This window comes from Dromiciops gliroides, chromosome 4 (assembly GCF_019393635.1).
Source record: "Dromiciops gliroides isolate mDroGli1 chromosome 4, mDroGli1.pri, whole genome shotgun sequence".
In the NCBI taxonomy this organism is placed as follows: Eukaryota; Metazoa; Chordata; class Mammalia; order Microbiotheria; family Microbiotheriidae; genus Dromiciops; species Dromiciops gliroides.
Window position 1 is genome coordinate 314,409,585 of NC_057864.1, and position 25,524 is coordinate 314,435,108.

The 25,524-nt window shown below is 38.5% G+C and overlaps 1 protein-coding gene across 1 annotated transcript in view; it reads right to left on the reverse strand.

The window, feature by feature from the left end:
- MDN1 (midasin AAA ATPase 1) overlaps positions 1-24,919 on the reverse strand; it is a 173,275-nt gene extending 148,356 nt beyond the window's left edge. Inside the window, exons 1-8 of the mRNA XM_044000235.1 lie at positions 24,695-24,919; positions 10,239-10,465; positions 7,468-7,692; positions 6,932-7,039; positions 6,618-6,810; positions 5,231-5,443; positions 4,904-5,035; positions 1,246-1,349 (exon numbers count right to left, since the gene is read on the reverse strand). Coding sequence (XP_043856170.1) covers positions 1,246-1,349; positions 4,904-5,035; positions 5,231-5,443; positions 6,618-6,810; positions 6,932-7,039; positions 7,468-7,692; positions 10,239-10,465; positions 24,695-24,796 — 1,304 coding nt within the window. The 5' untranslated portion in view covers positions 24,797-24,919. The remainder of the gene's footprint in view (positions 1-1,245; positions 1,350-4,903; positions 5,036-5,230; positions 5,444-6,617; positions 6,811-6,931; positions 7,040-7,467; positions 7,693-10,238; positions 10,466-24,694) is intronic.
- Between the last annotated feature and the right edge of the window lie 605 nt (positions 24,920-25,524).

The following is a 25,524-nucleotide window of genomic DNA, read 5'->3' on the forward strand; positions in this document are numbered from 1 at the left end:
CGGTGGGTGGGAGAGAAGAAAGGAATGCTCTCTACAAAAATATTCAGATTCTATATTTGTAACATAAAAACTCTGGAAATAACCTATAAATACAATGGTTAGATAATGGTTGAAATAAAATATAGCAAATTAATGTAACAGAATGTTTTAGTTCCATAAAAATAGCAAATGGGGGTAGCTAGATGGCGCAGTGGATAAAGCACCGGCCCTGGATTCAGGAGTACCTGAGTTCAAATCCAGCCTCAGACACTTAACACTTACTAGCTGTATGACCCTGGGCAAGTCACTTAACCCCAATTGCCTCACCGAAAACAAAACAAACAGAAAAAAATAGCAAATGAATGATAGAAGGAAATATGGAAAGTCCTATAAAAGTTAACATAAAGTAAAATCAGTAACACAAGAGCTGTATACAACTGTACCTGCAAAATAAAGTTAAAGCAAAACCCAATGTAATAAAACCACAAACTTGAAAAGGGAAAAAGACCAAACAGATCTTTGTTTACTCATTATTCATTCAGTTATTAAACATGCAGAGTTGTATATGACAGTCAGCATGAGAGAGAAAAGCACTGCTCTGAAACCTAGGTTTAGATCCCATCTCTGACATAAGTAGCAGAAGGACCAAGGACAAGTAAATGAACTTTTTCAGTGTCATTAAGACTCTAAGATAATTAAAAAGGAGTTGTTAGTCTATATATCAGAGGGCAACTCTCTAGACAATAAATTACAGATGGAGTTTCTGTATCTGGAGATCACCTACACTAATGAAATCACAAAAAATTTTTGGCCAAGTGTGTTTACAATAAATTCCTCTCTCCTCTACTCTGATATAAGGCAGGTCTAGAAGTAGACAATGAACAGTAACTGTGTGTCATACTGTAAAAAGAGAAATGCACACAGACCCAACCCTCTAAACATATGATGAATGCCTGTTTCTTCTTTTTCTTCTTTAATTCTTTAAATTGGCTTGAATTCTAAATATTGCTCTTAATTTCTAAAAGCTTTATTTGGTTTTTTATTTAAGCAGTTTACTATATTCTGTAAATTGATTTTCTAGGTCAAATATACTTTGGACATAGAAGAAGTGCTTTTTATCACTTTGATTAGAATTACCTTATCACACAAATTCTTTTATGACTGTGTTATAGATATCAAAGGTCAGGACCTTTTGTTTGAGAATTCAACACTTTGAATTCTCATGAAAAGAGCAAAATTTTAAACAGCATTCTTAACAATGCCTACCTTCTGGTTGCAAAGAACTGAAATCCAGGAGCCACTTTCAGACAATCACCACGACCAGGAATTAGAAGTTCTCGATTTTCCAAAAGAGGAATCAGCACAGAAATCTAAGAAAGAAAAGTCAATTACTGAAGCTTTTAGAAAAAATAAAGACACATTTAGGACAAGAAAAATATACTTGCCAAGTCAGGCACCCATATAGGCAAACAAAACAGAGATAAAAAATCTGAATCTAGCTGAGATCCTCCAGCTCATGAATATAGCAATACAACAGTCACGTTATTTATGGATCACTAATTTTGTGGTAAGCAGCATAATTCCATAAAAAAAATTTATAAATTATATATAGTGCTATAGTACTATTTTCCTCAGTAGAAGGTATTATAGATTTTTTAGCAATAGTGACAGGAAGAGATTGCTGCATGGAGTTAGTTAGAATCTTGCCTCCAGGCAGTTTTCAGATGAAGAAAACAGAGCTATCTTTTGCCATATGAAAAAATGCTCTAAATCACTATTGAATAGAGAAATGCAAATTGAAACAATTCTGAGGCACCACCACCTCATACCTATCAGATTGGCTAATATGACAAAAAAGGAAAATAATAAATGTTGGAGAAGCTGTGGAAAAATTAGAATACTGATGCATTATTGGTGGAGTTGTGAAATGATTCCAGTCATTCTGGAGAACAATTTGGAACTATGCCCAAAGGGCTATGGGACTGTGCATACCCTTTGATCCAATAATACCACTACTAGGTCTGTATCCCAAGGAGATCAGAAAAAAGGGAAAAAGACCCTCATGTACAAAAATATTTATATCAGCTCTCTTTGTAGAAGCAAAGAATTGGAACGTAAAGGACCTCACAAACCTTAAAAGTGTTAAATAACAACATGAACAACAAAACAATATTTATATAGTACTTTAAGGTCTACAAAGTACTTCACAAATATTATCTCAAGTAATCCACACAACAATCCTGGAAATACTATTATTATCCCCATTTTACAGATGAGGAAATCAAGGCAACCAGAGGTTTATTGATTTCCCAAGGTCATACAGCTAGTTAAGGAGGCGAGGATGAACTTGAATTCAGATCTTCCTGACTTCAGGTTTAGTGCTCTCTCCACAACACTACTTACCCCACCTTCTTAATATCTATGCTACCACCCAAAGACTATTCAAAACCTTTACTCTTTCTTCAACCATGTCAGTTGCTCACTTTACAACAGATGACTCAGTCTAATACTTCACTGAGAGAACTGAGGACAATACCAAGAGCTACCAACAGCCCATTTTCCTTTACTCAAAACTTCTTGGCTTAATGTTCCATTCTCTCCTTTCCAGCATTGCTTATATAAGATATATAATCCTCATTAATACTAATCTTTCCACCTCTACCTGACTGCTCCAGAACCTTTTTTTCCCAAAGTAACTCCCTGTTTCTCATGCTTCTTTATTCTCCCCCTCTCCACTGGCTCCTTCCTATCTGCTTATGAAAATGTTCTATTCTATCCCCTGCTTAAAAAATTCTCCCTTCATTATTCTAATTGGTATTTATTATCTTTCCCCTACCCTCTCCCTGACCCACACTCCTCCCCACCCTAAAACTTTCCCAGTTCTGTCAAGGGCACCACCATTTTTCTGCTCTCTCAAATTCATAACCTCACTGGTATCCAAAACTATTCCCTCCTTTCCCCCACAGATCAAAATTGGTCTTCCAGAATTACTAAATCTCAATCCCTCATACGACACCTTCACTTTATTCACACAACCACCACCTGAGTTCAGAACCTCATCACCTCATACTACTGTATTTATTCTGTATATACTTATATATGTACATATGACCCTGATAGAACATAAGCTCACAGAGAGCAGGAATTATTTTTGTCCTTGTATCCCTGGTAATACAGTGAACACTTAAGAAATACTTACTGATTATCAATCCCAGGCCCCACTCTATTGTCTCTTCCCATTCACTTTATTGTTATTTTTCAGTCATTTTTCAATTCTTTGTGACCCCATTTGGTGTTTTCATGGCAAAGATACTAGAGTGGTTTGCCATTTCCTTCTCCAACTCATTTTACAGATGAGGAACTGAGGCAAACAGGGTTAAGTGACTTGCCCAGCATCACATAGTTAGTAAGTGTCTTCGGCCAAATTTGAACTCAAGTCTTCCTGACTCCAGAATTGGTACTCTAGCCACTGCGCCATCTAGCTGCCTCCCACTCACAACCAAACTAAAAAAAAAAAAACTATCTGCAGCTGATGGCTCTTCTTCCTCACTACCCACTTTAGTTGGTAAAGTGTCTAAGCCCCTTGCAATCTAGCCCAAGTGTATAGAAGTGCAAGTAAGCAAGGACTGTAGCTAGCCTAACCCTTAGCTAGTGTCTATCTTAGTGTTCTTCATAAAGCATGTGCTTAACAAAGTTGTCTGCAGCTAAATCAGGGAAAACTTGCTCTTCTATCATTTCCCTAAAGTCTCACCATCTATAACAAAGTTTCTTAAACTGTGGGTCACCACCCGATATGGGGTCGTGTAACTGAATGTTGGGCTTGTGAAAAATTTGGCAACAGCAAATGGTTATGTATACCTATTTCATATACCTACATACCTGGAGTGGGGTAAAAAATTTTGGGGAGAAAAGGGGTCATGAGTGGAAAAAATTTAAGAAGCTCTATAACATAGCTAATGTGTTTCTACCTTACCTGTCCATAAATATAAATGACTATAGACTCTTATCACTGAAGGAAAGATATCACATACAAAACACCATGGGAAGAATCTTAACAATGGTTAGTCATGCCTTCTTTCTTTTTTTGTTTTTGTTTTTAAGACAGGGAGTGTGATCACTGGCAAAGGCCCATCCTCATGAGCAGGCTCCTCTTACCAATGCTGATCAATCAGAACCTGCCCCACAACTTAAAAAGTGTTGCCATGGGAATTAAGAAGTGAATTGCAGAGAATCACAAAGCCAGTGTGTGTCAGAGGCAGGACTAATGACCCAGGTCTGAATAATTCCTATTCTGCACTGCCTCCCCAATGATTACAGTCTCAAAGGGGTAGTCAATGAATATTAGTTAGGTGACCAGTGATCATTTTCTTGCAACAACACAGACCTAACCACTCACTCACTCTCCTAAGTCTTCAAGTTGAATTTGTGTTCCTCAATATAATTCACTCATTTGTAACGATTGGAATAACGCCACCTGCTGGAGACTTACTGTAGAAGAGTTCTGCCCATGAAGCGAAGGTCTTTGAGGGCAAGACCAGGAGTCTTTTCTTTGGCATCAGGAAGTGACGCGGACTAGTGGGAGGAGGAAGGAAGAGACTGGCGCTCGGTCTTGCGTTCTTTCCTCTGGACTCGGGTGGAGAGCGGAGCTAGAAATGTGCTCTCCCTTTAATAGATAGGAATCTAGGCCTTTCTCTCTCTCTTTACCAAATTCTTATTCTCCTTAAATTCTTATTCTCCTTAATAAACACTTAAAAGTCTAACTCTTGCTAAAGCTTATAATTTTATTGGCGACCACTCATTAAATATTTTAGACAGTTTAGCTAGACATTCAAAAATCCTTTCTAGGCAAAGCATTTTGTTAAACACGAATAGTGCTGATGAAAATAAAAGATTCCCTATAGAAAATCCTGCAGAGGTTACATACCACATCTAAAGGAGCATAGTCAATGTCCTCTAGGAGTATCCAGTGACCCTTGGTGACAGCCTGAGTCAAAGTTCCTGCCTGCCAAATAAACTCCCCGGGAACATCTGTGCAGCGATACATCCCCAACAGCATCTGCAAAGAGAACATGGCAGTAAGCACATACTACAAAACAGCACCATGTGTTACCTGCAGGGAGACATCACGTTTGCACAGCTGGACCTCCTCTCGAGATACATTCAATGATTAGCCTCATACTCTCAAAGAGTCACGCAACATCAAGACCTAGGTCTTACAATCTCCAGGCTCTGAACACTTGCCATTTCTTACCTTGCTGTCAGTTTGATCTCCAAGCTGAACTTTCAGAATCTGAGGGGCTTTCCTTCTTCCAGTCATGGCAGCTAAATGCTCTACTAAGGATGTTTTGCCACATCCTATTGGTCCTTCCAGCAACACAGCACTCTGAGAAGCAACGGCCAAAGCCAAGCTCTGGAGATTTTTAGAGACAGACTCGACCAACACAAAAGACTTAGGTGCCACTTCCTGTGCAAGTAAAGAATGCTTGTTATTACTGCACTGAAGTAAACAGGTGAATAAAAAAAATCACTTAGAAAATATTACTTTCCTGAAAAGATTATTAGCTCATTCCAAAGAGCCAACAGTCTTCATTTAGGCTTTCTCAAACAACTACCATAAGATAATGCTGCTGAATCCCAACTTCAAATGTTTATTTCTGAACATAGATGTGGAAATAAATGCCTGTGTCCCTTACTTAGTCTACAATATCAGAGATTCAAAATGCCTTCAAATATAAAGTTCTGATGACCCAAGAGAAGTGAGAAAAAAATGAATCAGTAAAACTAATTTACAAAAATTTTCTATTCGTTCAGAAACTTAAAATCATTAAGAGGGTAGAGAATTTTAAAACGTTTCTGTTCCTGTCTCCAGTGTTTTTCTTCTGGGACTTTTACTTTTCTGCTCAAGCTATAATATGCTCCCGTGGAATGGAGAAGCTGGGAAAATGCAGAAATTAATATCCAACACAAAATTTCTCAAATCTAAACCCTAAATGTAAAGAAAATGATTAACAATGTTGTCAGGTCAAGAAACTAAGATGGTCTGGCTTCTTAGCAGTCAGCCCCTCATAGCACTATGGAAAGTAGATTTAGGCTTGGTAGTGGTTCAAGGGTACTCCCACTTCACCCCTCTCCTCCATACTGCCCCTATTTTAAGTCAATACCTAAGGAGAAACTGGTTTTTCAAGTAATTGTCCAAGGAGTCTGAAATCCTCTTGTGGAAAAGCTGGTACCATATTACTATCAAATAAAAAAGGGCTACTAAAAGTCAAAAGACACAAGTTCAATTCTATTCCAAAAACATTTATTAACTCCTTATGTGCAAGGCATCGAGGTTTCTAGACATTTGATAGACTAACTATGTAGCTCTTCAAAGTCACCATCCCTCAGCTTGGTCACAACAAACTGGAGATAATGCTTGCTGTACGGAATTCTCAAGACTGGTATGTGTAATGAAATTCTAATCCCTTCCCTGAACATTTCTTTCTCTGATAGTTCCAATTTGCCAAACCATAATGACAAGCCTTTTCAGCTTGTATGAACAGAACACATAACTTGGCGAAGGGTAGGAATGGTTAAGATCAATCTAAGGAGAGCCATGTATTTTAATGAGAGTGATCATAATCACAATCTCTACCTACCTGCTCTGTGGGTGCTGGGTACTGCCGTGGGAGAACCACCCCACAGACTGCTGTCACATGAGGTGAAAGATCACCAGAAACGATGTGGCCCTGTGTATGCTGTGGTTCTTTCTCCCTATGCCAAAGGGTGGTATCTGGAGTGACCAAAACCAAGGCTTTCTCCACATCTTGCATTTGTGCTTCTTCTAATAGCCTAAGGAGAAACCAAGACTCCCATTAGTAACTGTGAAGTATGAATACCTATGCTGATGATGTCCCAAAGAAGCAGAGTTAATATACTAAGATCAACAAGAAGACCTAGGATCTTTACTTACTTAAGCCTGTAATGTATCAATTCTTCACTGCTGAAGATCTTCTTAAGGAAGGATAATTTGTGCTCTTCATTCATTGAAGTAATCAAAGCAAGACAATTTGCAGTGTACCTGGAAAGAAAAAACAAACCACATGTTTAAAATTTACTTCATGATTAAGTGAAAACAAAAATCTGCCATAATATATGAACTAATCATACTTCCAAAAGATAAATCTTGGGAAAGACCTGTAAGGTTAGGAAACAGAAATTGGTCCACAATAACATTCCCTTGACTGCATATATAAACTAAGAAGTCTTATTTGAAGCTGGTTTCCTGATTCACATTTTACATAATCCTACCCTACCCCCTTGCTCCTGAAGTTATAGAAGCTTGAGGAAATGAAAGCTAAACCCCAAGGACAAAAACAACAAATTCAGAATGATTCCCTCACACAGAAATTCTCACAAGATGACCCAAAGATTCTCTGAAAAAATAATCTACCAGCTCTTATCTCCTGGTAGTTTTGGAAAAGTAGGAATCTGCAAGTCTCTACATACCAGCGAACTAAAGTGTCGTGACTTCTAAGGAGTGGAACGCACACACTCCAGTCCCAAAGCTCTCGAAATGCTGACTGATTTTGCTGTAAAAACTTGAAGGCTGCTTCCATCAGGTCCCGCAATTTCATCCGCCGGCGCCCAAAGCGAACAGGATTGGCATCTGAACTTTCCAGGAAGAGTCTCTGAAAGACTGGGAAAGTATCTTTAAAATATCTCAGGGCAAACCTTTCAAGAGAATGGAAAAAAGATATCAGTATTACCTAAAGCTAGAAGCAACATCCAAATACAGGTCTCCATAGAAGCAACAAAAGACAAAACAACATACCATGGGGCAAAGAGCAAAAAAAAAAAGAAGGGAGGAGTTTAAAAATCAATTATAGGAGCGGCTGGGTGGCACAGTGGATAAAGCACCAGCCCTGGATTCAGGAGTACCTGAGTTCAAATCTGGCCTCAGACATTTGACACTTACTAGCTGTGTGACCCTGGGCAAGTCACTTAACCCCCATTGCCCCGCCAAAAAAAAAAATCAATTATATAAGTTAACGTAAAAACCAATCCTCAAGGACCTGAGGATCTGATAAGAGGATCCTCAGGGATAAGCGGATCCAATTCCCCATTATCTAATATATATAGGCTATGTTTAGTACTGAAAGCCAAGGGGGGACGACACACCTCAATGAACCACAAAGAAAAGTCATAAGACTTAGCATGCAACACAGAAGTACAAAAAAAAATCAGAATGAAAAAGAATTATGAATTATATCATTGCTCTCTGTTTCAAATACTCATCTAAAAAAATGGGCATAAAATATCCTCACAATATCTTTGTGAGGGTGAGTAGATGGGTGGGGGACAATTACGAATTAATTTTTTTAACCTAGAAGGAAAATATTCTCAATAAAATTAGTTACAATATTATAAAATGTTGTCTATAATGTAATTTTCCATGGTATGAGAAAAACTATGGCAGGTATAAGTTATTTTCCAACAGAACTGGTTTTGATTCCGAAGAAAGCACCATAGAAAGCAAGGTAAATGCAATGGTGATACACCATATGTAATAAAATTATTTATATATCACACATGGGTTCATGTATACAATAAAAAAATTATAAAAAACAATAAATCAAGGTATGAATGGACAATAAGGTAAAATTGCTTGCAAAGCAAAATGGAAACCCTGCTTAAAGGCAGTTAGGTGGAATAAAGGATAAAGCACTGCACCTAGAGCCAAGTTCAAATCCCATGGCAGACACTTTTTAGCTATGTGACCCAGAGAAGTCCTTTAACTTCTATCTGCTTCTGTTCCCTCATCTGTAAAATAGGGATCATAATAGGACCCACCTCACAGGGTTGCTGTAAGGATCAAATGAGATAATATTTGTAAAATACTTTATAAATCTTAAACACATAAAATTAAACATTTTTTAAAAATATTATTGTTGTTGTTATACCCATCTTTTAGATGAGGATTAAGAACAGAGAGCAATGTCATCTGTTAAAGCTCAAGCTAGGGTCTGCTAGGTGGCTCAGTGGATAAAGCATCGGCCCTGGATTCAAGAATACCTGAGTTCAAATGCGGCCTCAGACACTTGACAAGTGTGACCCTGGGTGAGTCACTTAACCCTCACTGCCATGCAAATAAATAAATAAAATAAATAAAATAAAACTCAAACAACCAATACGACCAGCTTCACTCCCACTAAAACAATGCCAACAATGCAAAATGTATGCAGTAATAATTTAAAATTTTGTGATTCACTAAAATTCAACAGAACAACATGCCTCAGGAGAAACAAAAAAATGTGTGTTGGTGAAATCTCACATTCATTTATCATGAACATAAAATCTGCAACTACTGAGAAAACACACTTAGCAAATCCACTCTTTGCCAACCCTTCAATTTAATAAATTGCAAACATCATCCCCAAGTATACTTCTGCTTTGTTGGGAAGACTTAATAGCAGTGAGCTTTCATGTTAGTACCAGCACTTCATTTTGGCAGAGCATTAATGTAAGATGCATTTGTCAAAAGTAATGAAATAGTACCATGATCAAATACATTTAAATAAAAAATTTATTATATATAGAGATGTGTGTGTGTACATAGTAAAAATAAATGATGAAAGCATATTTGGTAAGGTTAGCATGATTATTTTAATCTCTGTAGATCACTTCTTCCTGTTTGTTAAGGGCCAGCACACAATATTTCTGCCTTTGTAAGAATTTCCATATCTCCACTCTCTAGGGCCAGTTTTTTCCCTTACTTTTTTGGGGCAAATATCCTCTAGGTAAGGATCTTTCTTAAACATGACAGACCTTTTAGTTTTTATTCACCTAACTCAAGAAAAGACAAGAGATAACATGAAAAGTATGTCAAAATAGTAAAAGCTATTTTATTGTGCTATTTATGAATAAGCATCCTTCTTACAAAAGATTGTAACAATACTGCTACATGGAAACAATTTTTTTTCATGCTGGGAGCTCAAAGACCTTTACATAAATACACTTGCTTTTCAAAATAGCTTTTTGATATTATAACAATACTGTGAAGGTCAACTTTGTATCCATTCCACCAAAAAATGTAGCTTTCTGTCAACTTAAGAACAAAATAGTAGAATAAAATTATAAGGTTGATTGTTGTTATACTGATTGGGGGGTGGGGAGGAGTAAAGATTTTTTTAGTGAGGCTCTGAGATCATGTAGTTCTGCTCATTCATTTTATAGATGTCATAACAGACAAAAAGATGTAGAATAAAAGGATTACTCACGGAAGGACATCAGGATGGTTACTGATAAGCTTGCTCATGGCCACACATAGCCTTTCATGTAGATCATGGTTGATCTGACCTCCAGCTTGGATGGCTTCCCTATTTCTTTCCAGCAAATCCAAGAGAATAGGTCGAAGTTGACGACCTATCAGGACAGTACATTCTTTATCCAGAAGCAGCTGTGATAAAGTACTTAGAATACACTGACGATCTTGCTGAGTCCATGTCTAGGAAAGAGAGGGGGAAAAAGCCATTTTAATAATGTTTTCACCAAGTCAGTCCTCCATTGCCTAAAAAAAATTAGGCAAACTAATATGAAAAAATTATTCACTATTGATTGGAGAGATGCAAATCAAAACAATTCTGGGGTATTACTTCATATCTATTAGATTGGCTAATAGTAGAAAAGAGGAAAATGACAAATATTGGAGGGAATGTGGGGGAAATGAGACATTAATGTACTGTTGGTAGAGTTGTAAACTGATTCAACTATTCTCTAGAGCAATTTGGAACTATGCCCAAAGGGCTATAATATAAAACTATGCATACTCTCTGACCTAGGTCTGTATCCAAAAAGAGAGAAAAAAAAAATCAAAAAGGAAAAGGACCTATAGGTACAAAAATATTTATACCAGCTCTTTTCTGGTGGCAAAGAGTTGGAAATTGAGGGGATGCCTACCAATGGAGGAATGGCTGAACAAATTATGGTATGTGATTACAATGGATTATTATTGCGCTCTAAGAAATGATGAGCAGGATGCTCTCAGAAAAAACCTGGAAAGACTTACATGAGCTGATGCAAAGTAAAACATATTGTGTACAAAGTAACAGCAATATTTTAAGACAATCAGCCGTGAATGACTTGGCTATTCTCAGCAATACAATGATCCAAAATAACTCTGAAGGAGAGAAAAAACTGATGGTATCTGAATACAGATAGAAGCATAATTTTTAAAATTTTATTTGTCTTAAGGTTTTTTGGTCTGTTTTCTTTCACAGCATGACTAATATGGAAATGTTTTGCATGACTACACATGTATAATCTATATTGAATTGCCTGCCTTCTCAATGCAAGGGAGGAAAGGAGAGAATTTGGAACTCGAAATTTTAAAAATGAATGTTTTGTTTTGTTTGTTTTGGTGAGGCAATTGGGGTTAAGTGACTTGCCCAGGGTCACACAGCTAGTAAGTGTCAAGTGTCTGAGGCCAAATTTGAACTCAGGTCCTCCTGAATGCAGGGCCTATGCTCTATCCACTGCGCCACCTAGCTGCCCCAAAAATTGATATTAAAAAAATGTTTTTACATGTAATTGGGGGAAAATAAAATATTAAATAAGGGGGGGGGGGGATTAAGCAAACTAATTTCCAAGTTTCAAAAGTGAATCCAGCTAAGGAAAACAGATAAAATTCTCTGTAACAACTACCACATAGGGTCCTAATATTTTGCCGCAATTAAATTTTGCTGACACTAATATCTATTATTGTCAGAAATCTTATGTCCAGTTCTGAAGTGAAACAAAACCAGTTTACATTTATCTACACTACACTTGAAGGCTTACACGATGCTTTGTTCATCACAACAACCCTATGAAGTTACAGCTTGTATTGTCCCCTATTTCACAAAATGGGCAAACTGAGGCTAAGAGATTGATTAATCTACCCAATATTACATTTTGATCTCCTGATGGCTGGGCAGAGAAAGGAAGAAAATCTCACTATTCTTTTCCTCCTATCTTCTGAAGGGGATTTTTTTAGTTTATGTAGGTAATTTGGACTTTAGTGGCTTTTTTTTTCTTCAGAGAACTAACTAACTAGGATGCCTAAGTTATAAAAGTGTAAGAGAAGTCAGAAGATAATTGCTACCTAATGCCACTAAATATGTAATTACAGATTATCCTCTTTCCCACTATTAATGCAAATATCACAAATCAAGTTGTTCTTTTAGAAAGAATGACAGTATTCTAACGGAAAGAACCACACATTTGAAATCAAAGTATCATGGTTCAAATCATGGCTCTCCTACTAAATCCCTTATGACCTTGGCCTTCAATTCAGCCCCAATTTCCTCTTCTGTAAAACTTCATAATTAGAGCTGTCTACCTAAACAGGAAGTGGACTTCAGGGCAGGCTTCAAAAGAAGGATGGATAACCATCATCAAGCACCACACAGTGAAGAGAGGATTCTGGTTTGCATATGGGTTGCCCTCCATAACCTCTAAGGTTCTTTCCAACTGTGATTCTATTATGCTATGAAGGGCGATGTTTAGTGTACAACTCCAATAAGTGAAGTCTGGAATTTTTTCCCCTTGTTAGATGAAGAGATTAAAAAGCTCTTTGAAGGCACGGTCTTCATATAAGTATTTGTTGGTTGACTGGTATGTGACACAGACAAAGTCTGAGTGTCAAATTAGTCTTTGTAATTTTCCCCTTTTGGCTATGATTTGCATTTCTTTCTCTCTTTTTGGAATGTACAATGAACCTGGAAGCAAAGCTGACTCATTTGATAACATCTGAAATAGATATTAAATCAGAACCATCTTCTTGGTGATTAATCCATGATTTGGCATGTCCTAATCAATTTTTCCCTGGAGAGCTTTTTGCAACTGAAGCCAGTGCTCAAGAAGTTCTAAGAAAATGAACAATCTGTTCACTGAAGGTGTGCCTGTATTGCCATCTCTCCATTAGTTTATAGATCCACTGGGTTATAATGGAGGGGTTGGGTTGGGGGGCAGGAAGGGAGAAGCCATGTGGGAGAGGGAGAGACAGCTGTTGTCTCCCTCTGTTTGAACACAATGTTCAAATACAATGCTGCTGCTACCAACTTGAGCTCCCCTCGTCCAGAAGTATACAAGTAATAAGAGGATGACTATCTATCATGGATGTTATGGAAAAGGTTCCTGTTTTAGGAAAAAAAGTTCAACTTGATCTGTAAAGTGCAATTTGGTAGAAGGCCTGAAAAGATTATGCTTTATGAAGGGCATTCCATCGATTGAAGGAATTGGGAATGTTTAGTCTAAACAGAAAACTTAGGATTTGTGATAGTTATCTTCACATATCTGAAAGGCTACTACATGGAAAAGGGATTAAACTTGTTCTCGTTTGACCTGAACTAGAACTTCAGTACTCAAGTAGATCTCTAACCTCATTGATTTTGGATGCTTCCCCTAAGGATGCAACTCAAAATCCATCAATGTCTTCTCATTCTGTGCAAGTCTTGACCGTGTCTTTACATCTACCACAGAGGGTGAAGATCTACGAAATGAAGTTTTCTTTCTCCTTTTTTTCCTAACATCAAAGGAACACCAGTAGAATACAGGATATAGCTTTCTACCAGTTTCTCCCTCACCACATAACCAGCCTATAGCTTCTTTTAGCTTAATTTTTTTTTAAATCATGTATCTATAACCTTGAAAATATCCTATATTTGGGGTTCTTATTCATAGGAATTGTAGCAGCCTGGTTATAACTGCCATACTCCAAAGTGATACTCATTTTTAATTCTTCAGATACAATAGTGATGCTCCAATGCAAGTAATTTTATATGACACTGGTAGAATGTTGTTATTAAAAGGATGGACCCTTTGTTTCTGGGAGAAGTTTGGGGTCACTAAAGAAGCTCTGAGATTTACCAGAGGCAATCCAACCTGAAAGATTCCTTTTAGCACAATGTAAGAAGACAAGAGTCCTAATTATAAGGTCTAAATAAAAGTGGAATGTGACGCCTGGGGAGATAAGTGGGTTCCTCCTCTGAAAAAGGTCTTCAAATAAAAGCTGAAAGCTACTTTTTGAGGACACTGTAAGGAGAATTCTTAGTAAAGAATGGGCTGGACAAATTACTTTTCAGGTTTCATAATCACACAATTCTTTCGGCAATATATAGGAGCAGCGATCAAAAAAACAACACCATAACATTTGACTTAAGAAAGGATGTTCATTTTGCAGAACCTTGTTAAAAATAATTTAAACAAAATCAGGGGGGCAGCTAGGTGGCGCAGTGGATAAAGCACCAGCCCTGGATTCAGGAGTACCTGAGTTCAAATCCGACCTCAGACACTTGACACTTACTAGCTGTGTGACCCTAGGCAAGTCACTTAACCCCCATTGCCCCGCAAAACAAACAAAAAAAACAAAATCAGGGCTGTCCTAGAAAAATAGATGGAAATCATCTGCATCAGGAACATCATCAGATTTTGATAGCTGTATTTTAGAATCAAAGGTTTGGGAAAACAACCACTTTTGTATGGTGTACAAACTTCTGCAGGGTAAAAAAAGATGAACTGGGGGGCGGCATAAGCAATGACAAGAACATAAATGAAAAGAACAATTAAAAAGCAAAATTAAAACAATAATTAAAAATTAAAAAACGAATTCAAATCAAATGCAAATACTGGTTCCAGAGGACAGGTGATAAAAAAACACCTTCCTCTTAAAGGATGCAAAATACTGATAGCCACAGTAAGGTAGTCTTGCTTAAATATGTTTGGGGATTTTTTGTCCCAAGGGAAGAGTCTTGGGGAGGGGATTTATTTTTCTAGGACAGTCCTATGAAACTATGCTATAAAATTAGGATGTCAAAAGGAAGATGGTGTGTCAGAAATCATTTCTACACTAAAATTCTATGACCCTTGGGGGCAACTAGGTGGCCCAGTGGATAAAGCACCAGCCCTGAATTCAGGAGGACTTGAGTTCAAATCCAGCCTCAGACACTTGACACTTACTAGCTGTGTGACCCTGGGCAAGTCACTTAGCCCTCACTGCCCTGCAAAAAACCCCAAAAAAACAAACAAAAAAATTCTATGACCCTGAAACAATGACAATAACACTGATAAGTATGACATTTGTATACACAAGTCCATGATAGCAATTGAAGAGCTATAAATCAGAATTAACCAACAAAAGGCAATATATATGAAAACAGGTTTAAAAGAATTAAAATGGAGCCTTCCAGAAACAGAGGCCTTTATTTGACAATTCACTAAAAGCCCCCTGAATCACTTTATTGATTAGTAATAGTAGTAGTAATAATGGGTCTGGATTTTTTTTTTGCCATATTCATTTTACATTCAATGTATCTTGATAAGCTGTTTTGATTTGTTGTCATCAAATTAAAGGCTGTTAAAATGGTTGAGTAAACAAGTAGTTTTAAAACCCCACAGAATTGGATAGGTATCCATATATAATGGAGGGAGTCCCAGAATTGAAGTCTTGTGGGTTTAGACTCAATTCAACCACTAATGCATACTATGACAATGGATTTATGTTCTCAATCCTTAATTTCCTCATCTATAAAGTGGAGATAATAACAACTGAAGCACCTACTTCCGAGGATTATTTTGTTATGAGACCCATATGTAAAATGTGAACTATGATTAAAATTAGCAAAGGAAATCTCATTAAACTCTAGTAATTCAAAAGAAAAATGTTTTCATTGTTTAAAAAATAAGTTAACAATTGCCTTTTTATTCTCCTGAAATTAAATGACCTAGATTAGAATAGGGACATAGCCACAATAACAGATACTTTTTAAATAATTTTAATTTTTTTTATTATTCTGACCTTGACAAACACCAGCAAATATGCACTTTTCACACAGAGAACAAAAAAGATAACTGATGTTGAGAATCTATTACATATAGCGTTTTTTTTTATAAAGTAGATAATAAATTCAACAGTTTCAAATCCATCCTGCTTCTCTGTGTCTCTGAACTTCCTTTTGTTCTCTTCTGTGCATTTTGCTAAATGATTCAATGACCTTCCTTTCTTTTAGGTTTTTGTTTTGTTGGGGTTTTTTTGCATCATTCACTATTTTTTCTTCCCACCCCACCATATAACAAATGAGCACAGTCAAGTAAGACTAATCCATATATTGACCATGAAGCTGGATACTTTGAAAGTGAGGATACTGTTAAAGAATGTAATGGATTCATTTCTCTTTCCCACCCTCCATAAGAAGCTACCAAGGATGCTAAAGATGTTTATGTTTCAACTGAAAAAACTCCCAAATCAGAAGCTACTACTCACAAATGTCTTAAAATAGTCCTATCTGGTTTCCCAAAAATAAGTTAATCACCTGCCTTTTACTTTACTTTTCAGGACTGATATGTTATGGGGCTCAGAGTGGAAAAAAGAAACCAAAAAACAGGACACAGAATGAGGGAAAACTGCTTCCCAAAGTATCTTCTTATGGGTTCCACTGGAGACCTCCTCCCATGCCTTCCTCATCTAGGCTTGGAGGTGACTCCTCTGTGAACAATGCTAGGTAAGGTCAGAAAAACTTTTGTTTCAAACTTTGTTGAAAAATCTTTCCAAAACATATGACTATAATATAGTTCCTTCCTTTACTAAAAAGGCAATACACAATATAAATAAATCTTTATGTGATGGGTAAAGGTCAGTGCTTTCAACCACATCTTAAATAACTGGAGAAAAACCAAGATGTCAAAGTGAGAACTGCTCATCATTGTCAAACTGTAGTAAGATCAGGAATAGTACTTCTTGAACACCCAGGTACTTGGAAAAAAATTCACTTTTATCAAAAGCAATAATAATGCTAATATCTCAACAATTCAAAGGACTTTACAATTTACAAAGTCCCCCCCCCAAAAAAATCTATGAGGTAGCCAGATTAAACATTAACCCCATTCCCCAACTGATAAATGGTCAAAGGATATGAAAAGGCAGTTTTCAAAGAAATCCAACAGCAACGTGGGGGGAAAAAAAGGCCAAAAGAGAAATGCATATGAAATCAACTCAGATTCCACAGACTGGCAAGAATTTTAAAAAGAACAATGACAAATATTGGAGGAGCTGTGGGGAAACAGGTACATTAATGCATTCTTCATAGGGCTATGAATTGGTCCAGACATTATGGAAAGCAATTTGGAACTATGCCCCAAAAGTAATGGTGAACACCTTTTGACCCAGCAATATTACTTATTACTAGGCCCTTACCCCAAAGAAATCAAAGAGGGAAAGGATGCATATATATATTTAAAATATATATATATCTATATCTATCTATCTATCTATATATATATATATATATATATACACATTGCAGCTCTTTTGGCAAAGAACTAGAAACTAAAAGGATGACTGTCAACTGGGCAATGGTTTAGAATCTAAGGGAATACTATAACATTGTAAAATAATGTAAAATAAAATTTAAAGACTTTAAAACACCAATCAATTCAATGGCCAAACATGATTCCAGCAGATCATTGATGAAGTATACTACCCATTTCCTGACAGATGATGGACTCTAGGTACAGAATGAAACATGAATTTTTTGACACGGTCAATGAGGGAATGTGTTTTCTTGACTATGCCTATCTGTTATAAGGGTTTTGTTTTGTTTTGTTTCCCCATGGGAGAGAGGAATGAAGTGGGACAGAGGGAAAGTAAATGCTTATTAACTGAAAAATAAAATTTTAAAAGAAAAAAATAATCTAGCTACAGTAGAAAAAGCACCAGTTGGGGCAGCTAGGTGGCGCAGTGGATAAAGCACCAGCCCTGGATTCAGGAGTACCTGAGTTCAAATGTGACCTCAGACACTTGACACTTACTAGCTGTGTGGCCCTGGGCAAGTCACTTAACCCCTACTGCCCCGCAAAAAAAAAAAAAAGAAAAGAAAAAGCACCAGTCTTGAAGCCAACAAAATTACTAGTTACTAATTAAAAAGTGTATTAGATGAGAACAGTTTTTCTTTCTTCCTTTTTTCTCTTTATTTCTTTCACCAATGATTTGCCAAAAATTGCACTAAAGTGTTCAATCAGAGTTAGATTCCTGCCTCCAGCACTTTACCAAGCTTAGCGAAGCTAGGAAAATCAAATCATTTGAACCTTGGAGGGGCAGCTTCCTCATCTTTAAGATAAGATGACACTACCTGGACTGCAAAGCCTTTTGAAAAAGGATGCTTTGTAAACCTTCAGGCGTTCTATTAATGTGAACTGTCTTAAGTGACTTGACTGAAATAAATTGTTAGGCAAAGGCAGTCATATTTCAAACCCAAGTCATTTATTTTTTATATATTTATTTGTTTGTTTTCTTATCTACTATACTACAGCATGGGTTAGTGGAATAAAGGCTGTATATGAAGTCAGAGGATCTCTGCTTGAGTCCCCAATCTGCCACTTGTTACCTGTGTGCCTTTGGGGAAGTCACTTGCCTCTCTAGCCCTCAGATTCCTCATTTGTAAAAGGAGGAAGAACTACCATAAGACCTCCAAGGTTATTTCCAATGCTAAATCTACTACCTTATTATCAATGATCATAATAAAAATGTGGAAAAACAAGGAAGAACTCCAGAGAATATGTGAATAAAGAGGAGGCCAAACCCATACTGGACTGGCACAGACAACACCACAGCTGATGCACATTTTTATGAGTTGCTATGGCTACAAGTGGCCATAGCAAGTTGCTATGGTTACCTGATAGCCAGCCTAATGATGAGCCTAGATAAAGACTGGTCTCATTAGCTAACAGGGAAACAACAGGCCTGTACTCTAAAGCTTTTCCAGCTTGGTAAAGCCTGCAAGATTTTAACTGGGATAATCTCCCAAGAACCTGAAGGTGGATGACCCTGTCATAAAAAAAGCAAATAGATAAAGCAGACTCTAAAGTCTTTTGACAATTACAGCCTGTTTATAATTCATTTTCAAATAAATGCTATTTAATTTGACAAATATCAGAAATCTATTTAAAAAGGTCTGAGAACCCCCATTGCCCCGTGCAATAAATAAATGAATAAATGTCTTCGGGAAGATACAAAGATTAAATAAAGCACAAGATTGTGTCCAGCCTTCAAGTAGTTCAACTGGGGGAGGGGGGGGAGGAGATGCACAAAAAGTACAAATAAAACAAAGAGAAGCAGTTAAATCAGCTGGTGTATCTACAAAAAACGTTCCCTCAGGAATTGTTCTGAGTTCTTATTTTAGACCCTGGAGTCCCAGTGCCTTAGAGGGGATGGATGGGGTGGATGGGATTAATTAATTTCTAGTAAAAAAAAAAAAAAAAGCAATTTTGAGTTACTAAAGTGAGATTCAAATACAAATGAAGGGAGGGAGGTAGCATGATAGGGTGGAAATAATGTCTGATGTAGAGTCAGAGGACCTGCAGCTGTAAAATGAGAAGGGACTGGACACAATCTCTGAGGTCCTTTCCAGCTCTAAATTTATGGTATTGAGATACTATGGTCACGGGACATATATCTCCTATGAAAAGAAACAGGGAGCTTCTGGGAGTCAGGCTCATCCTTGATAAGCTATCCTGAGAAGGGGGAGAGGAGGACCCACAGTCCTTCCAACTTCACTTGGAAAAAGCAGCCCTCTGTAGTCATGGACAAATCATCTTTAGCTGGGCCATAGGACAGTTTCACGTAGCTCCTAGAAGCTCCTAACTCGAGTTGAAATCATATGCCTACATCTATATTTATTTCATCATTAGCATGTTGCTTCTTGTACTAAACCCAACTGTCAGATGAGTTCATATGGTGCCTTTTAACAGTGCTCTTGGGGTTGATTTTTCCTTCCAGGTTTTATTCTGTTTCAGGAAGAATTTTTAGCATTACATATATCAGCTGTAATGTGTCTATATGGCTAAAGAAATATTACCTAGAAATCTCCATAAAAATCCAAAGCAACTAAGATGACTAACTGAACACTGTCTTGGAAGTCCTAACAATACATATTTCTAACTCTTTTGAAATTACCAGAGAATCCACGTTGGAACTAGAAACCTCTATGAATTTCTAAGAGAGCAAAAGCGGGGGGACCTATGATTCCAAATGTGAGTACATGACTCAAAAGGCTTTGCTGTGCTTTAAAAGGTTTGATTTCTTTTAAGCAATTAATTCAGGTATTTTTTTTTTTACTATCCCTCCCCACCCCCAATTAACAAGCATTTATTTTCTTTCCCTCTCATCCTACCAACCCAATCAAAAAAGGGGCGGGGGAGAGTCATAACAAATATGCATATTCAAGCAAAACAATTCCTCCACACTGGTCAGGTCCAAAAAGGCATCTCTTATTCTGCATCTTGAATCCATCAACTCTCGGTCAAGAGGTGGATAGCAAGCAGTCTTCGTATAAAATATATCAATACAGAAAGCCATGTATAGCAGTAAACCCATGCTTAAAATCTTTTACCCTTTAAGAGAAATAGAAGGGGGGAAAAGACAGTCTAATAGAGGCCTAAAGGGCAACTTGCCTCACTATTTATATTCAGTGAAGAACTCCCGATTTTCCCCTACTAAGTATGAATAATAATGGTTAAGTCTATTTTTCTAAGATCTCTTTATCTTCCCTTAGGCTTGGCTGGAATGTTTTTTAGAAGGCCTAATGGAATTGCTTTTTATGAGCAAGTCAATAGAGATCCAACTTGTAGCTTCAGTCAATGTGAAAACCACTATGTATTGAGGACACAACAGTATTCACACAAATCTTTTTTATATATCCAATGGGGGCTACATACATTTGCCATAGATCTATAAGTGCCCACAGCAAAACTAAACTGTGCTTAATAAAAGCTAAGTGGAAAACTGTGCTGAATTGGTGATTTCCATGTGAATTTAAGACATATCAGATATGAACTTTAATGGTGACATTTTTTAAATTGTAGTGCAATTATTCAAATCAATAAATCACTGAGGCACCTTCTGTGTGCAGGGTGCTGAGCTAGGTGCTATAGGGAAACATTCCATATAAATGAGAGGACAAGTCAAATAGAAAGTTAAATAATAAAAGATTTAACAGTTCAAGGCAATGATAGAAAAGTCATCACAAAGCAATACATGATTAATTGTCATATGATTTGTACAGACATTAACTGTTACATTAGAGGTAGAAATTCATTTGTCTCTTAATGACATTTCTCACCATTCTCGAAGTCATTTCTGACTCCACAAATTTCATTTGTCACAAAGCCCAGTTCATACTTTAAAAATGCATCCCACGTTAGACTTATGACAAATTTATGCTGTCTAAACTCAAATTGGACTCTTACTTATATAAAGCAATTGTTTTTTTCTTCTAATTTTCTAAAGCTTAAGGAAAGGGCAGGACCTGTGATTTCACTGGTATAAAAAATTCCAGGATGAAGAAACTCCCTCTATTAATTCAGATTGGCATCTTCTCTGCAACTTAATTCTCCTCAGAGTTACTTAGAGCACTGAGAGGTTTAAATGGCTTCTTCAGAGTCACACACCCAGTATGTGTCAGAGCCAGGATTTGAACCCAGGTCTTTCTGTCTAAAAAGCCAGCTCTCTACCTTATGCTACACTGCCTCTCATTAAAGAGCCCTTTACATAAGTTGATATGAGTTATTATAATAGCTATTACAAATGTCCTCTTCTTGATTCTCCAATTCTACATTCACTCATCACTAGTCAGATAACTTGCCTCCTATTTGACTAGGATAGTAGAAACCAACCCCAGAGAATCCCTTCCACTATTATAAACTTATCAATTCCTTTACATATCCTATTACCCGTTCTTTCAGTTTCTAAGGAAGAGGTTATTGCTCATTCTGGGCAAGTCATGGAAAATCAATCTCCTCTTCCATAATCTTGCACCCCTCCTAGCAGCAAAAATATTCAGGTTTCCCCTAACCTAAATAGCTTTTATCTGACCCCATTATGATTTTCTTGATCATTCACTGCCAAACTTCATTCACTGCCTCCATTTCTTCCCTCTCTACTTGACTCCTCAAATCCCAGCAATCTCACTTCTTTCTACTCCCACCACTCTACTGGAACACCTCTTTCCAAAATTACTTATCCTTAGGAAAGCAGCCTAGCATATTTTATCTAATACTGAACAGGGGAGTCACAAAGGCTTAGACTTAGATACATAAAAATAGGGCCAAAATATAAGCCTCAACTTCCTCAACTATAAAATGGAAATAAAAGTGGTTCCTCACTTGGGATTGGGAGGCTAAGTAAATGCTAATTAACATTCCCTGAGCTAATGGTCTTTTTGGTCTTCATCTTCCAATACCCTATTCACCATTGTTAAACATCCCTTCCTCCCAAGTACTCAGACATCCTCCTCCCAAACCTTAAATGTGGGAGTCCCTACAGGGTTCAGTTATTGGCCAATTAATCTCTTCAAACCTGTGGTTATTTCATCTACTTCCCAGGCTTCAGTTATATTCACTACACAAGTAACTCCCAATTATTTATCTTCACTCCCAACTGCTCCACCATCTTCATCCAGTCTCTTATTTCCAACTGCCAAATACCTCAACATGTCCAAAATTTAGTCATTTTTTTCACTCCCAAACCCTCTAACTAATCTCTGATGGAACCATCATTCTGCCAGTCACACATTTATAAATTGGGTCATTTGACTCTATTCCCCCCTTATTTCCCACATTTAATAAATCAGTTGCCTGGTCCTATTATTAATTCTTCTTTGATAAAAATCATATTTCCCCCAAATATTGATTTGAGTACTACTTCAGCCAATAAAGAACATAACAAACCCACAATCTAGTAGATGATTTCATGAGTTATCAAGAGCCAAAAAAATCACCACCTGTTGAGGGCCAACCTTTTGATGATAAGCCTTTGTGAATTTAGCTAAGCTGTCCCTCCAACAACACAGAGTCCATCACCGAGTCCTTGCTTTCCATTTTGATAAGAACTGCTGGCTCATTTGGGTTGAAATGGCCTTCAAGAACACAAGCACTTTCAAACCATAATGAGGTAACAAAGCAGGAATTTGAATCTAACACATCTATCTACTCCCACTATAACCACAATAAGGGAAGGCTTCAAATCTTCTCAACAAGACTATCAGAATATATAGCCTCCTAGCTCTTCATCCTCTCTAACATATCTTTTAAATTTCTGCCAAAATAATCTTCCTAAAACGAATTATCTTTCTGATCACCGCATGCTCTCAATCAAAAACCTTCAATGGGGGGCCGGCTAGGTGGCGCAGTGGATAAAGCACCGGCCCTGGATTCAGGAGTACCTGAGTTCAAATCCGGCCTCAGACACTTGACACTTACTAGCTGTGTGACCCTGGGCAAGTCACTTAACCCCCATTGCCCTGCAAAACAAAAACAAAAAACAAACAAACAAACAAACAAAAATGTTATGTTAAAAACCTTCAATGGGTCCCCATTATTAAGTAAAATAAAAAATCCTGAACATGGCATTCTAAGCCCTCCTCAACCTGGCTTCCAACCACCATTTTTTCAGCCCTACCTCTTACTAATCCTCTTCTTAGCCAACCTGGAGAGTTTGGCATCCCCAAACGGAAAAGGGAAAGTCTATTTCATAATGCCATCACTACACCTGGATTAGACGACTCCACTACCCATCCCATCTCCCTCTATAGAGGTTTCTCCTTTCCTTCTGGGTCCAATTGTGGTACCACCTCTTCCTTTAAGTGTCCCCTGACAATGTTCCTTTCCAACCCCCTCATTCCCTTCCATTAATCTTTTAATTATAGTAACAAAATAAACCTTTTACTTTACATATTTTATATTACATTTTTTAAAAATTTACATAATCTTTTAATCAGTGACCATAGTGCCTTTACTGGATTTCTTCTTTGTACATATCCTCAGCATCAGTCATTTGGGCAGGAGCCCCGCCCCCATTAGCCAGTAAGCACTTTGAAGGTAGGAAAAGTATGGTCTCCTCTCCCTGCATCCCCCCCAAGCCAGATTCATGGCCCAGTTTCTAAGAATCACTTCCATCCAGAAAGGCGTAGTGCATAGCTCTAGCCCACGCAGCTCAGCTCCTAAGGGGCTTATTGTCTGCATCACACTATTAGCACCGAACTGCAGTTTCCCACAGTCCTTGAATCATCATCACGTCTCAACACCTAGACGGCAAGCTCCTTGAGGATAGGTTTCACATATATATAGACGTATATGTATATATTTTTTTCATCCTCCTCTGAGTTAGGCAGATAAGAAGGAACCAGTAAAAATTCTCGCCCCTTCATAAATCGAAAAGGGGGAGCAGGTTGAGGATAAGAAGGGGGGAGAGAAAAAATGAGCAGAAACCAATCGCCACCTCTAGAAAAAAAAAAGGCTGGAGGATGCGTATTTGGGGACTATAACAGTCTTAAAGGCTTGGAGCCCCCGACGTCTATTTCAGAAAACAAGCCAGGTTTAGGTTTATTTCCAAAGACTACGCAGGGGAAGGGATAGATGATGGCGATCAGAAGAATCAAACACGCCCCGCCTTCAAAAAGACACACAACACACCCACTCATCCCACCCCACCCCCACCCTCACCCTCACCCCCACCCCCACACAATCCCAGTCCCCAGTAGCTGGAGGATGGCAGGTGAGGGAGAGCGGGTCTGCACCGCTCCGACCCCACCCCTAACCCCCGCCGCGTTTCTGGTGCGGGCTAGGGCTAGAGAGGAGTGACGGTGAGCCGGGGCCTCTCCGCGCCCCTACCCCCGGCAACCTGGGGGGTCGGAGGTGGGACGCTTACCTGCTTTGTCAGGAACCTGCCGAGCTCGCTGCGGCTCTTTTCGTTCCTGGCGGCGAGGATTCGCAACGGGGCGGCCGCCAGATCCAGCTGCAGGTGCTCCATGTCCCCAGCACCCGCTTCCCACCCACCCCCCAACACTCCCCACGAGAGCTACAGCAGCCCTCCGCCTGACGCGATGTCTCAGGCTCCCCGCAGCAGCGTGCGCGCTATCCCTATGGCACCGCGGCCGCTACTGCCACCGCCCCCAAGGAAAGCGGTCGCCGCGGCTCCAGAGCAGCCGCACACGTGGGGCGAGCACGCGGCCTTCTGCGTCATCCGCCCGCGACAGCGACTTGGGAGGATAGCGGCACCACCACCCTTCGAGGCAGGATTGGGGGAGGGGCGGAAAGGTGAGCTCTGGGCGACCGAAAGGCCGTAGACGCAATCGACTGGGAGGAAGAACACTAAAGCTGGGCTTCACCACGAGGAGGCTGGACAGAGGCGCTCTGAGCGGCTCAAAGTAGACCAGTTTCCCCCACACCCACCCCCAAACAGGCCGACTCCGGAAGGTGTAGTGTACGATGGGACATGTAGTCTTTACATGGTACCCTCGGCCCTTCCCAGCAAGGGTTGATTTGCGGGTGGTTCGCCTCCAGTCCCTCGGCTTCCCTCCTCAGGCTACTAGATCTACATGTTAGTCAACATGTATGAAAGGAGAGGCTGCAGGGTAAGTGGGTCGAGAACTGGCTTCAGAGGCGGGAAGACCCCGGTTATTAATGGTTTCAGATAGCAGTTTTCTTTCAAAGAACCCAAAGTGCTCTTTTCCCCTTTCATCAATTTTAATTTTATTG